At 39.1% G+C, this 15,550-nt stretch overlaps 1 protein-coding gene across 3 annotated transcripts in view; it reads right to left on the bottom strand.

Annotated features, from left to right (window-relative positions):
• Positions 1-15,550, bottom strand: part of lama2 (laminin, alpha 2) — a 215,613-nt gene that overhangs the window by 93,561 nt on the left and 106,502 nt on the right. For all 3 annotated transcript variants that reach the window (XM_063495049.1, XM_063495053.1, XM_063495052.1), the window contains exons 16-20: positions 14,262-14,473; positions 13,706-13,817; positions 11,334-11,447; positions 8,515-8,642; positions 4,438-4,524 (exon numbers count right to left, since the gene is read on the bottom strand). In XM_063495049.1, the coding sequence (XP_063351119.1) occupies positions 4,438-4,524; positions 8,515-8,642; positions 11,334-11,447; positions 13,706-13,817; positions 14,262-14,473 (653 nt within the window). The remainder of the gene's footprint in view (positions 1-4,437; positions 4,525-8,514; positions 8,643-11,333; positions 11,448-13,705; positions 13,818-14,261; positions 14,474-15,550) is intronic.

The following is a 15,550-nucleotide window of genomic DNA, read 5'->3' as shown; positions in this document are numbered from 1 at the left end:
TAACCTGAGAAAGCGGCGCTGTCACACGAGCCGCTGAAACCAAATAAGGCCGGCCAAAGCTGAGCTCAGGCTCTACAGGCTGAAAAGGGAATTGAGATGAAAGAGGAGAGGAAGAGGGACAGAGAAAAGCAAAAGGGAGGAGGGAGAGCGATCAGATGAGAGAAGAGAGGGAGATGGAGAGAGGGGAAAGGTCTTCACATTGAAAAGAGAATTGAATTTAGAGAGGGGGTGTGGGTGGGCATGGGGGGTAGGAAAGGACAGAGTGAGGGAAAGAGTCAAGAGCAGCCAGCCATTATTACCACTGACCCTCCTTGGTACTCAATAGAACTGGTTTATTAGCTTTCCTTCCCACTCCGAGTGTGTATGTATGTGCACATGTATGTTTCTGAAGCATGTCTGCACATCTTCCCAGTTTTACTGGCAGCATTTTTATTTCTTGAGTTGAGATGAGCTGTTTGTATTTAGTCTTATATGCGAGATGAATTCAGATGTTAAGGCTTCTATTCTAGTCATGCATACGTGTAGTTACTTGGGCCTCAAGAGGAAGTGAAGGTATTTATAGTGGCTAGTCTAGCATGCTTGAAGTTGATATTTTTGGAGGGGTTAAACACCTGGTCAAAATCATCAGAGTGTGGAGGAAATGTATGGCGAGCATAACTTGTACAGAGTTCTAGAGAGAGAAGGGCAGATGGGCTTGGATCGTAACAGTTGTGTTGTATTCTCAGAGTGATGAATGGAGAGTCGACAACAGGGGAATAAATGCTCAGTTTCTTCTTAATATAATCATTAATTATATTTGTCTCCACTGACAATAAAACTGTTAAAGGCTTTTTTAATCATTCCATCACAGGCTAAAACAGAACGACACTAAAACTGCTCAAATTCACACCATCAACCAGCTTAGAATAATTTCCTCATAAAAGAACAATCTGAAATCCTGAATCCTGAATTAAAAATTAGCTACGTGAAAAACTATAGTGCTTTAACAGCACCTGGAAATCATTTTTGGAATCAGCTTTTAACTATAATATTCAATGAAGTACAAAGTAAGCCATAAAACGTTGTCAGAGTACTTTTCGTAGTTCACAAAAGACTTCTGATTAAACGCATTTCTTTGTGGTGTCATCCCCGGGTTGAAGAGGGCTGTTTCAAGTTTGATGATAATTGCGATGGTGCTGTTGCTGCTAACAGGCCACTGTCAATCAAATCCAATATACAGTAATTGTCTGAACTTTGCACTGAAAAGTTTCATTAAAACCAAAGCACCAATTAATCTGCTGCTATCTAGTAATGCTGAACTAATGCTCTGCCAACACTCATTTTAATACTACTAGCAACAATCCCATGTGAACTGACTATTCCAATCATATATACTCATTTAGTCACCTGCAGTCATGTGAGGAGTAGCTGAGACAAACTTCATAAACCGGCATAGAGACAAGGTATTTAAATACTATAGTTTGTGTCAATTAAGTAACAGATACTTAATTCCTGGATTCTTCATTTCTATTTTTGAATGTTACTTTGGAGCCTCCAGCAGCCTCCATGTTAGAGTTTCTACTTTTACTCACACGTACAGCGAGGCTTGACATATGATTACATTTGCACATCTCTTAACATTAACATCAATAAGTAGTATTACGACAACATTAACAATAACCCTCACTTTAATCCCTCTGCATTCTAGATGAGAGGGTGATCGATTAAAGTACATTATATCCATCATATCAGCAGCTAGTTGGCAGCAAACACCTAACATGACAAATGAAAGACCTTATCTGCAAGACCATTAACATACTGGCACACCCTAAATAGCACCCCGTGACTCAAAGTGTTTTAACCTACATTTGTTAAGCAGCTGCAATAAAGAGCTTTCAGCTATATTCTAAATGACTGTTTATGGACAGGAAATTGAAAAGCAGAATCACTTAGCAGTGAGTGGATAGTCTATTAGCATGGGCGGAATAGACCAGCTTATTTTGTTAAAGCCCATAATACAGACAAATTGGCGCATTACAATTAATTACCACAAACAACAACAAAAGCACTGTAGATAATGAAGTGTAATGGCAGGTAGTGCATAGCAGGTATCAATTAGACTAATAGAACAAGAAACACCAACTGCTGATTACCTACTTAATACTGTCATTAGTAATAAAATATTTCCCATTACATCAGCTCCTGTGCGTTATGAGACTGTGAAGTATGAGATCAAAACAACACATGCATGTGGATAGGAGAATGTATACACAGATGCCTTCTGTATATTCAGCTGCAGATCCATAAATTTACACACAGGCACAAAAGATAAACATGTACAGGCACACACCGACTCCCCAAAATTAAACACCACCTTCTAAATTCATAAAAAGCAGCACCAAGGAATGTTTACTATATTTTGAGCTTTTTCCTATTTTAGGATTAATTAAAACACACACTGCACCATGTGGTCACTCATTAATACACGGACACAGAAGTAGATTGGAAAGGTGGAGGAGTCAAATTGTATTGGTTGGGCCACGTTCCAGCACGAGGCCATATTGCACAGTGGCTGGAAAGCAATGTGGTGCAGATGCTACTCTATGACAGACAGAGCTGGCAATGAGTCAGTTTACTTTCCAGTGGCAAATGAGGTTTATAAAAAGACTCAAAGGCAGACAGAGAGATTCTGATGTGGAATGCATGGCATGCATACTATTCAGGACAGCGAACTGAGGCGCCGCATCCTCCAGCAGCAACAAATAGAAAAGCTCGGGTAACTGCAACTGCAGAATTTGTCATCATATTAACCCAAATGTTTGAGACTGAGATTGTTTATAAATAACAGTGTAAATATACCAATATAAAGTTGTTTTATTAATCTGTTACTCTCATTAAGAAAAACATATAAACATATCCTTGCACATCTGTAAAAGCTGAAAATGTAAACACTAATATCTGATGAATGTCGGGTGCCTGAACCTGGTGTTCAGTTCCTCCTACAGCACCAATTTGACTTCTAAAAAGTGACCCATTTGCCTGCTTCCATTCCAAAACTGCCTCCAAGCCAGTGAACTGGGCTTCTTACCCATTTAAAGTTTGAGAATAAGAGGTTGAGAATGTTTCAGGCCCAAGACCGAATCATTTGCTTTACAAGATAAAGCTATGAGATTTGAAGAGCAGTTCAGTAGTACAGTAGTTAGTACTGATGCCTCACAGCAAGCAGGTCCTGCGTTTGAATCAAGCTGCCTACTGTGGACCTTCAGTGTGGTGTTTGCATATTCTCCTCATGCTTGCATGGGTTCTCTCTGGGTACCCATCTCTGGCTTCCTCCCACAGACTAAACACATGCATGGGTAAGGGTAATTGGCAATTCTAAATTTGCCATAGGTTATCTAATAAAAGAAGATGAATGAATGTGGTTGAGAAGTGCAAAGATTTGCACTAGTTTGATTATAGAACATGATTACTATGAACACATTTTGAGCTTTCGACACCAATTTTTAAGAATGTAAGAAATCAGCACATGCCCAGGGCGAACACTTTTTATGATTAATGATGTCCTTTTGCTATGTGACGACAGTGCAAACAACTGAGTTTATTAAAGATTTATAAATTTATACAACAGAAAACAGCTTCTGGGTTGCCAGGCTGTGGTGTAAAAAAAGAAGAAGAAAAAAGACTTCCAAAAACTTGTCACTAAAGAAGCTCATAAAAGCTTACAAAAACAAAACATGAATCAGATCAGCACATCAAACATCCGGTAGGCCCCTTCCATCTAACAAAAAGCAAGAACAAGGCTTTGTCTGAAGTTTATTAAATGCTTTTTCATATATTTTTATATGAAAAGCAAACATAATGGCAAGTACTCTTAATAGCTCATTAGAACATTAGAATTTTAACTGTGAGCAGTTTTATTTTAATACAAACCAAATGTACTGTATTTGAGTCAGCCTGGGTGGTGAAATATCTATATTTACTCAGTGCGTGTCATAACATGACAGTATAGCCTGAAGTTTCAACAAGCCTCACATCCAGAGAGAAATATTTCTCATTAGTTTTGCATTGGTGAGCCCATAGCTAATGGAACAAGAATGTCACTCAGCTAATAAAATAGATGGACAATGAGACAGAGTACTCAAGAAACAGTTAATGAGCAGTAGTTTCTCCGTTTTCATTAAAAAACAAAAATAACAACTGACTATAAGTCTGGTTTACTTTCTAGTACTTAGAGTTGTGTACATCGAGTTGGGTCAGTGCACTAATAGTGCCACTATTTGGTCATGAAACATACTTTGCTGGTTTGAATGCATTACACTAATAGATGTGTGTTTCTGACAGTGACATTTAATTAAATAATAATGAACTTAGCTGGGCTAAGGTGAAAATTAGGCACACAGTTCAGGCAGAGTTGTGTCAGACCTTTCACCGTTTCTAAGCGCTTTGACTGTGTGTTACCTGTCGCATCGTGGTCCTGTGTAGCCAGGCCGACACTGATCACACAGCAGCTCTCCGTCTTGACTCAAGCGGCAGGTTGGACTGAAGCTACCATGGTTCCCAAGGTGAAGTTGTTGCGATTGTTGTTGAAGTTTTTGATGAGTTTGGTAGCGTTGTCCCAGTGTGGCAAAAGGCAGGAAGAAGAAGAGAAGACAGAGGCGAGTTAAGGCCATTGTTTGCCTCCTCATATACACATTCACACCTGTTTCTCTGCTTTCTCTTCCCAGTCCCATTCGCACTTTGATTGACACATACACTCACACACACATTTTAATTTCCTCTCTGTTTTACACACACACATGCACGCAATCCTGACTACAAAAACCCTCTTCCACCCTACAAAGTGTAGCCTAATGAACTAAGAGAGAGAGAGAGAGACAGCAACAAAGTAAAATGATAGTCTCTTTCCCTCATTCTCTCACCCTCCCACTTCCAAAAACTATAGATAGTTCTGCTGGCTCGGGTTCCAGGCACCAGACTGACTCACTAGCTGACTGACTGGCTCATTAATTGTGTGCTGGCTCACTGAGTTACAAATAACATTTCGTTGGCCAGAGTATGCGGACAACAAAAACTGAAAAACACTTTCTGTATAAAATGAAAATGATTCATAGCTGTATAAGAAGAGTTGTATAAAGTTGTATATAGCCAAATTGCAGCTGTGCTCATTTTAATGCTTTATTGCTAAGTGTTTACTGATGTCACAGAGCAAGGAACCTGAGGAAGAAGCTATTTTGCATCACACGAGTTGCCCCCTGGTGGTCATTAAAGTAATGCAGTTTTAAAGCGCCTTTAAGGATTGCGCTTTTGTGTTTCCCATCCGATTTTGCAGTGTGGATCATTAGGTGAAGGAGGCTGTTTCAGTTTAGAAGTGGTATTGCAAGCGCCAGGATGGGAAGGATGTCACTGGTCTGCAAATATATCTAGGAAGGTAGTATCTGCAAAATTAACATTCACACAAATTACAGGAGACATGAATATTCTCCAGTGTGTGAAATGAGAAGATCAGTGTTTTTACTTAACCTGGCAACAGTTATACAGCCAGAAACTGAAAATGAGACTACAGTACGGTTGAAACTAAGGCAGAAGAAAATCAAGGGCAGACATACTGTTATATTTTGCCTGAAGCTGGTACTATAGGATGCTGATATGTTAGATCAAAGCTTAACACCAAATCCTAAAAATCAGAAATGTGTGAATCACTTTTCAAGACATCACCAGGAATTATTAGGGAAAGGCTCTTGCCAAGGTAGCAAAATCATAAAAAACACATTTTACTAAAATAACATCTTTAAAGCTGATAAACGGATTAATACCAAGATTAAACTACAAATACTAATAAAAATAATAGAAAAAAAGCAGGCCGTGTTATACTTTTTGGAAAGATTTGGCACAATTTTAGGTCGTAATGGTGGTGAAAAATGTTTAGTGAAACAGACATATACAGTTTTATCTGCAGATTTTTAAGACCTGTGTGGATACATAATTGACTATTGACTTCCATTCAGCTACAGTGATTTAAATTAAAAAAAACAAAAAAGACAAAAACATGTCCTTGGCAGTTAGAGAATTAATCCCAGGCATAAATTAAAAAGAACAGCAATCAAAAACCAAACAGTTTTTTTTTATTGATTTGATTAAAATCGCCAGTCTTCTCCCCTGTTGACACTAATCACTTCATCAGATGTTCATAAGAGCTCAGACATTACAGATAAATGGAACAATCTAACTAGCTATTTTGGTAAACATAAGGGACTGGATGGCTATTTTGAGGGGGTGAAAGGCATGGCTTCTCAAAGCTATTATTATTGCCAGGGTGGTGTGGAGGCCTGAGGTATGAGAGAGTTGTGTCTTACTTTAGCTCTTAGGGTTTTGAATATGTCATGTCATGACTGCATGAGAATTCTCAGCTGCTGCTGCCTGTGTTGTTTGTCCATGCAAGTCCCATAGAGCATCACACCCTGGTCATTTAGAAAATCTGCAGCTCAATAATATAATAATATAAAAATAAAATGTCTATATATAACCTACTCTCTGTATGAAGTTGATCATTTCTTACATTTACTAAAAAACTAACTGCATAATTTATTTTACAATTTTTGCCTTTATGAGATTGGACTTGGCTCTCTACACCAATTCCAGTGATACTATTATTCATATATTGCTCTGAGGAAGACCCATTTTGCCTTTGCAACTTAACCATGGACCTCAAATTCAGCTTCAGTATCATACTAACCCTTCTTTTATCTCAAGAACCATCACAGGAGATGATGGCTGGCTCTGTGACTCAGAAACCAAAGAGGAGTTCTCAGTCAAAAAGTCTGAAGTGCACAAGTCTAAAGGTGGCACATCAAATCAGAAGCATGAGTAGGCGCACGCTCATTATTTTTTGACAGGGTTGTGCCCTGTGAATTTGTCCTCCATGATCAGACTTTCAACAAGCAGTCTACTGACACATCCGGAGGGAGGGCACTCCGCTGAAATAGCCCAAACTATGCCAAAAGTGTGCTAGAGTACAGCATGTTTTTTTGGCCACACCAACACACCTTCACTCACTGCTAGCAGCATTTCCATTATTCGCCTATATAAAATTCAAGTTGAAATGTTGGCTTTTTGACACGCTAGAAGAGTGGACATTGCGTGCACTGCAGAGAGTGCCAGGATACAAAATTGGACTTCCAGGGAGAAACGTAATAATAACACTTGCTCTGAAGTGCACCAGAGATGCACGAGGAGGACACCTTGAAGGAAAGATTATCCAAATTTACACCAGCTGGTAGTTTTGATTTTAATGACTCCACTTTGTGAAAACATCTTTGCAAAGGCGATCGTGGCTCAAGAGTTGGGAGTTCGCCTTGTAATCAGAAGGTTGCCGGTTCGAGCCCCGGCTTGGACAGTTTCGGTCGTTGTGTCCTTGGGCAAGACACTTCACCTGTTGCCTACTGGTGGTGGTCAGAGGGCCCGGTGGCGCCAGTGTCTGGCAGCCTCGCCTCTGTCAGTGCGCCCCAGGGTGGCTGTGGCTACAACGTAGCTTGTCATCACCAGTGTGTGAATGTGTGCGTGAATGGGTGGATGACTGAAGGTGTAAAGCGCTTTGGGGTCCTTAGGGACTGGAAAAGCGCTATACAAATACAGGCCATTTACCATTTTTACCAAAAAATAAAAACCCAAAACCCAAAACAACATAAAATACTATTAAATGATGTCATTTATGTACTATGAGTATGCTTCATGAATAAACCAAATCAGACGTGTGTAAATAAATTCTTATAGTACGATGATTTTTTAAACTCTATCAACATGTGTGGTCCCGGAGGGAGCTTTCACTGCAGTGCAGAGTTCAATGTAATAACCGCATGTAACCAAGCAATGTGCCTACCCCTAGACAACATATCAATGTGTATGCTTTTTTAATAGCTGTGGTTTAAAGGTCTAAATGTCTGGTAGCATTTTTGCATCTCTTTGGAAAACTGTTGTGTGGTGTAATCTGAGCATCTGTCATTCATGTCTGTGATGTAGCCACAGCATGAGTAGCTTTCCATATGAGAGGAATATAATGCTAAAGGGTTTTCAATCCCTTAATGACTTGTGGGAGGTTTGCATTTTCTACTGTGTTAAGGCTCCTAGTAGAAATTATGTTGATTCTAACAGCGACAATGACATTTCCACCCACAGGGATAATGTTTCTCCACTTATATTTATGAGTCTACCTGTGGTGATGATATTTCCATTAATGTCATTACAATTATATTCCCACCGAGAGTGATGAAGTCTCTAGTTGTGGCAATAACCTCTAAAGACCACACACACACACACACACACACACACACACACACACACACACACACACACACACACACACACACACACACACACACACACACACACAAAAACCATGGTGAGAGTGTCAGGAGGAGACGGGAGATTATTAAGAGAAATAGGGACCGCAGAGTCAGGTGGGTCAACAGTGATAGATTGAGGCATTTGATTAAATTGTGCTGCCCTGGCTGCATTAACCCCAGGGTCTTCAGAACCTACTTGTTGCTGGGAATATTGAGCGGGCAGGCACAGGGTTGACAGTCCGCAGGTGACCCACGGGTGGCGTTGCCATAGTAACCTGGCAGGCAGGTGTCACAGTAGGGGCCAGCGGTGTTGTGGGAGCAGTCCTGAGGGAGAAAAATGGGTTAAAGTTCATTTGAGTCAGGAGAGCAAGTCAATTTCTCTGAGGATGCAATTTCAAAGAAGAGTTTAGGCAGTTTGTGCAATGATAAAAAATACCTGAACAAGATTGTGCTATTGTTCTGTTGAGTCATTTAAGAAGGAAAAAAAACAAACAAATAAGACCCATTTTTTTATTTTCAAGTAACAAGGAATTGTCTTGGAAACAAAAAACCTCTCGAGTATTTGTTTTTTTTAGTTGTGCACATGTTATACACATCTGCAGACCGACTGCATCATTTCCAATAGTCAAAAATGCTAAACACAGACAGGAAGAACAACGTACTGAACCTGTACCATACTGAGTCGAGCCATACATGTGCAGTTAATAGTAAAAGGGGATGATTTAAGTTGAGACTTGGAAGAAAAAGAAACTAGAAAGAAGGGCGTTAGAACAGATCTGCTTTATTTTAGCATAATGTTTTTTTTGTTTCTAAAAGTTAAAGGTTAGAAAGATAAAAACTAAACAGTTCACGCCTTTGGAGCTTTATGCCATTGTGGGGGTGGTTTGCATACAAAACTACACCAGAAAATCCTGGCAACACAAGCAACACCAGCAGAACCAGATTTTTGTAAAAAGGTGACCTCTGACCTTGACGCACCTATGGTATCAGTTTGAAAAGCCTAGGTGACATTGGTCTCAGTTTATTGTGCTCACAAGATTTTCTGTAAAGTTGATCTCTGACCTTTACCTTGAGGTCAAGTTCACCGAGATTCAAATTCATCTGAAGATTTTAGTAGATGCAACTGTGATATGAATTTCAAAAATCCTACATCACCTGGTTCTCCAGTTATCACATTCACAAACTTGTCACCCGCCCGGGTAAATGATGACTAATTGGAAACAGGATGAGGAACGCCACAGGTGAGACTAATCAGGGCAGAGCATACAATCACAAGGAAGGGAAAACTAACAAAGACAGGAAATAAAATCAACAACATAAACAGACAAAGAATTCCAAAATAAAACAGGAAATGGTTTAACAGAAACCCAACATCATAACAGTCAACCCAACAATATTTTACCTGCAAAATTGTGAAGGCTGCAAATGATATAGTTAAGGCCATATTTAGTAGCAGTGCAAAAAACTCTCTGGAATTAAAAATCTACAGTCCTCGACACCATACGGTTTCTAATGGGAGGCTTCACCTTCATATATCAAAGCACAGCGATGCTTCTTCTGTTGTATCTTTTTGATCTGAATTAAGAAGTTGTTTCCAGAGAGAAACTCAATATTAAAACCTGTACTTATACTGTAAAACCTTCTACTTCCATTAGTGCTCTTTTGTAATTGTGGCATCACGACTTATTTAATAAGACTAAATTCTTCAACACTGAGAACTTATAGAATAGAAAATCTGAAGATTTCAGTTTAAGAGTTTTTAAACCGTAAAATTATGCTGTATCTATAATAGACAGACGCAGCTCTTTTATTGGCCAAAATCTTGGTTGTTTTCATATGTCCAGCTGAAGCGCCGGTGGTACTTTTGAGATAGTCTGTGCATTTATATGTCACCTTATTCCAAATCATTTTTTTCTCAGCTCAAACGTCCCAAATGGTGAAACACAATGTGACACATACACAGTGTGTTAACCTGTGTAACCATGGCATCATTCAGTCATTCAACCCGAGCTGGAAATCAAATTCCTCAGAAAAGAGGTGTGTTTGTGTGCAGATCTGTCTGCCACTCACTGTGTATGAATATGTATACAGAGGTTGTTTATGTGCTGTGAGTGAGTTCACGTCAAATTGTCTTCCTCTGTGTGTGTGTGTGTATGTCAGAGAAAAAGAAAGCGCCTCCCTGCCTGTCTGTCTGTCTGTCTTTTTCTGTGTGTTGGCCTCCCCCTGACACATCCCAGCATCCTCCTCATCTATAATGAAACATAACATGGCGATACAAAACTCATAGATCGCTGTGTATGTGTGTGTTGTGTGTGTATTCTGGTGTGTGTATGTGCGATGGTAACTGACAGCTTAACCCTAAGGCAATGTGCAGACTGGGGTGGGTGCATGTGAGCAGATGCACATAAGAAGGCCAATCTGGAATGTTTATTCATTTCACACTGCAATTCCTGCCTTCACCACTAGATGGCAAATCCAGGGAGACTTCAACTAATAAGAAAAAAAACTCATGATGTATACATAAAAGTTCATTTATGTATTCCATATTAAGTCATGCATTTAGCTTGTGATTTAGCCAGGCTAAATCAGAAGAGTGTCTTTCATTTCAAACCTCTCACACTCAGCTAACTCAACCAATTTTGGAAGATTTTCTTCAATTCCTCAATTAATTGGACACATTTTAAACAAAAACACTGAAAAAATATGAATACATGTAATCCATGGCTTCCAAATAAACAATTTAACTCCCTTAATTACTGATTAAAAAAAGAATGCGGTTAATGAAAGCAATGTGACTGTTCAAAACAAACAAATAAAAAAAAATTGAACTCATTATTCTTTACTCTTTATTACATTTTAATGATGATAAATAGGGTTAGATCTTTGAGTATTAATTTACACATAAAACAAACACATAAAAGCAATAATCTGACCGAAAAGAAAAATAAAATAATAAATGCAAATGATCAGAAAAAGAAACAGGTAACATAATTCACCCACTACTAAGCTACTTACCAAGCAATGCCCCGTGACTTCATGGCATTGTGTTGTGTGTCCATGGCAGTGACAAGGTTCACACACCCCGTTATACAGATTCCCGTTTACCCTCCGAAAACCAAGCGCACACGCCTGAAACACACAGGATCACAAAGTTAGAAAATACAGAAAGCCAGACGGAGTGTCTTTCTTCAAGCTGCTGTAGTGTAGAGTAATTACATGGTGATCCTCTAATTAGCACCTCAAGTGTGTGTGTGTTTCTGAGTGCAACACTTGGAATATGTTTTGTGTGCGCTTGTGTGTGACTTTCAAAAGCATGATGCTGTCAGCTAAAACAACAGCACATCAGCTGCATTCTGAGACTAAACGGTAATTTCGTGTTATTGTTTACAGTTTTCTTTGAATAAAACAATTCAAATCTCCATGAGACAAATTTAGGAATCACAATAAAATTTGAATAAAATTATGCTCTGAGATATGTTTGGATGTCTTAGACTAGTTAAACAATCCCCAGATAATATAAGCAGATCCATAAAATTTCCAACCATCTGTCTGAGGAACCTGGAAAGAAATGGACAGGACTTCTTTAGGTTTCGTGGAGATGTTTCACCTCTCATCCAAGAGGATTCTTGAGTTCATAAAAAAGTCCCAGGTATTTAAACCCTCGAAGGGGCATTCGCCAAGTCTTCACTGGACTTAAAAAAGTCACTTTCTTTCTGAGCTCATTCCAACTACCATGATCTGGATGACTAAAAGCTACACAGACATTCTCCAAACATCTTTTCACTTTGAGTACAAATCTCATCTGGAATATGCGTGTGGACATAAGGTGTTATCATGAATCAGGACACTTCTTTTTGATGTATTTATGAAAAACGAATGCACTAAAATTCCACCTGAAGTGAAGTCAAGTATTACCAAACATAATATACAGTATATCCAGGAATCAGTACACTAAATGCCTGTAACACAAAACTGCACAAACATTTACCAAAAGAGACTGTTGTTTGTATTTATGGGTGTCTAAGCCTTCAGTTGATGACCGTTTAAGGAAATGCATCCTGAGTTAACGTCAGTATAGCAGGATACAAATTAAAGCCTCTGCTTGTGGCTCACAGGGATTACTTGTACATGTATTAACATTAGCCACATTTAAAAGTAAACATGTGATGTTCTAACATAGAAATACACACCAGCATCATTAAGTGACTGCGTACATTTCAGTGCGGGTTTACAGTCATTTTACTAGGTGCTTTTTTTTCAAGAATCCTTTCTTGCACTGGAAATTTTTCTAATCAATGTTTCTTTGTGTTTGAATGATTTTTTTTTGTTTATTTTTGCTTGTTTGCAGTGCAGTGGTTAGACCTGCCATCTTACAGCTACAGCCTCCACAGCCTTTCTGTGTGGAGTTTGCATGTTCTCCCAGTGGATGCATGGGTTCTCTCTACAGCGCTACAGTCCAAAGATATGCAGTTACGCCAAACAAAACTGAACCACATCTTTTCATCAATGCCCTTTCAGTGCAACAAATGTTGCTTGGCTGAGGCGATGCTCACACGTCTTATTCGGTTCTGCATGAACTCAAGACTATAAAATATTTTCCCCACAACTAGAAAAAAAAACCTAAACTGTCATTCATAAGTTAAAATTATCTAAAAAAAGTTAGGTCTTAGCAATTCAAACTTCTGAGAAAACAACGTATTGTTATTATTGAAATTTGAAAGTTGAAATTTCAAAATAATAACCCCAAATTTTGACTTATGGCTAGCAAAAAAGTGTTTGTCAAAGAATGTGTGTTTCCTAGGCAGAGACAAGCTTCCATATATGTCAGTATTGGACAGAGGTTTTCAGCAACGCTCTCCAGAGAAATTAAAGCTAACCACAACTTTCTTCATGTTCTGCAGAAAGCTTCAAACTTCCACCTAATGTCCAGACGGCTCTGTATCCAGTAACGGTGGTTGATTCTTTTAACTTGTAAGTCTACCTATCCACCTTTTGCACATTGGATTGGATGTTATTTTGTCATACAAATGGAATAATTAGGTATGTGTAATATACCTAATTCTATTCAGGATACATTTTGCTGAATTTCTTTCAACAATGCCATCTGAAGCAGAGATCTTTACTAATCTCTTGGCCCAATTGGATATTGAATTTAGTTCATCAGTTTTGGTTCTGGTCTTGTCACATTTGTTTTCAATCCCTTCTATATGTTTTATTGTCTGGTAGCATCTTGTTTGTTCTATGTGCTTGTGCCTATATTGACTGTAGGTATAAATGTTAGCATGAACGGTTGTCTCTATGCATTAGTGCTACAGTATGTAACCAACCAGCCTTATGTGCCCATTGGATAAGCCGTTAACACAAATGGATGAATGGCGTGTATTTACCTCACAAGAAGTTCCACCATATCCATAAGGGCAAGAACACACTTCTACAGCTGATGCTCTCCTCTCTCCTCTGGCAGTGGGATTTGCTACCTCCATAGAAAATGAGTGGAGTCTGCACACGGAGGGCACAGAAATACACACACATGCAAATATCAAGCAAAATCATACAGCATACTGGGAGTCTGTCCGCCTTCACAGTTAGACATACAGCTTGTGTGTAAACAGGGCAGTTTTGCTGATAAGTCTTTTAGAGGTTTTATGAGCCGAGTTCATTCTCTCAGGCAGATTTTACTCTCAGACAGCAATAAGCTTCACCTATAAAACCACCATCTTTATGTTTAGGTTACACAAGGTTAAAGCCGTGATATTCACAGTTTATAAGAAGGAGATGCCTCAGAGTCTTGATTCTGAGCGAAACTTTTGTTTCCTACAGCTAAATGAGACTAAAAACTTCTGATTTTACAGGCTTAATTTTAAAATAGTGATTTATTTTACAGCGTATAATCAATACGTTATGATGGCACACTTTGAAATGTGTACATGTTTCCGTACCCACCTGTAAACAGCGCTGCGTTCTGTGCTGTAAGAGGCCCGCACCATCACACTCGTCACTTTTGCCAGCACAGACAAGAAATCTCTCCGACTAACTGGCTGTGCCGTCTCTGAAACCCGGAAGTTCTCTGGCAGAAGAACTATGTGACTGGTGCTGGGTGAGGATGGGTAGACAGGCTCGCCAAACCTTTTGTAATTAATCTTCATCCCTCCTCCCTGGTAGAGAAAAAGAATTACAATTTGAACTTTTAATTTCATAAATGTAAAAGGTCGGCATTCCCTCTGTTGCTTTTATGACAGCACTGACATGTGCATTTATAACTTATCTAAAAAAATGAGTGAGAGTGAAAGATGTGTCATTAGGTAATGAGCTCCAGTTTATATTGACATACTGAATGGACTAAATGCAAAGTGAATTGAGCCCAGGCCTGGTATCTGACTATCTCTTGTTGAGAACGGATCAATGGCATGTAGTGGCTAACGCAGAGTGACAACTACTTATGGAGGGAGAGAGTGAGAGAGAGAGAGAGCTTACTATGCCAATAAACCATTAAATAAAAACTAATTGAAATGGGGGAGGTGGGGGAGTCATAAAGACGGAGAAACCAGCAGCACAGCCAAGAGATGCACAAAATCAGAGGATGACAGAGACAAAGAGGGGAAATGACAGAGTCACCTCACTTTTATTTACCAGTAAGAAAATGAATTCAGTTAAAAAATCCCTTAAAAAGACCAATATCATTATGTCGGTTCAATTCTTAATACTTTTTAATACAAACATTTCACTGCTTACTTTAAAAATTAGATCACAAAGGGAAAGTTTTATAAAGTTTTTCCTGAAACAAAATGAGAGGTGGCTCAAGACTTTTGCATTTCTGTGTTTATTATTTTACATACTTTAACTGTGCTAAAGTGAACTGATTGAGTGGGCATGGATTGAGAGGAAGGCACGGAAAGCAACAAAGCCACAGAGCCATACAAAGACAGAGAGATTATTATCTATTCAGATGCCGACTTCTTGCGAACAACACACAAGTTTCTTCTTGCACTTCACAAAAACAAGCAACAAAAAATATTACAACTCGATGCAGATATGCAGCGTAAACAGCGGGACAGAAAAAGAGGGAACAAAATGAGACAAAGGCTGAAAGAGAGACAGTGAAGAGGGAGAGAGCTGGCTGACAGTGTGTAGGTGGTTCATTATTGTCATCATTTGGAGAGGCTTTTTGTTGACAACAAGACCGACACTTGTCCTCCTCTCCTTCTCCTCCCATCTCCTCCCAGTCTGTCGAT

Source organism: Pelmatolapia mariae, linkage group LG15 (assembly GCF_036321145.2).
Source record: "Pelmatolapia mariae isolate MD_Pm_ZW linkage group LG15, Pm_UMD_F_2, whole genome shotgun sequence".
In the NCBI taxonomy this organism is placed as follows: domain Eukaryota; kingdom Metazoa; phylum Chordata; class Actinopteri; order Cichliformes; family Cichlidae; genus Pelmatolapia; species Pelmatolapia mariae.
Note: the sequence above shows the minus strand (reverse complement) of the source record. Positions and strands in the feature narration are given on the sequence as shown.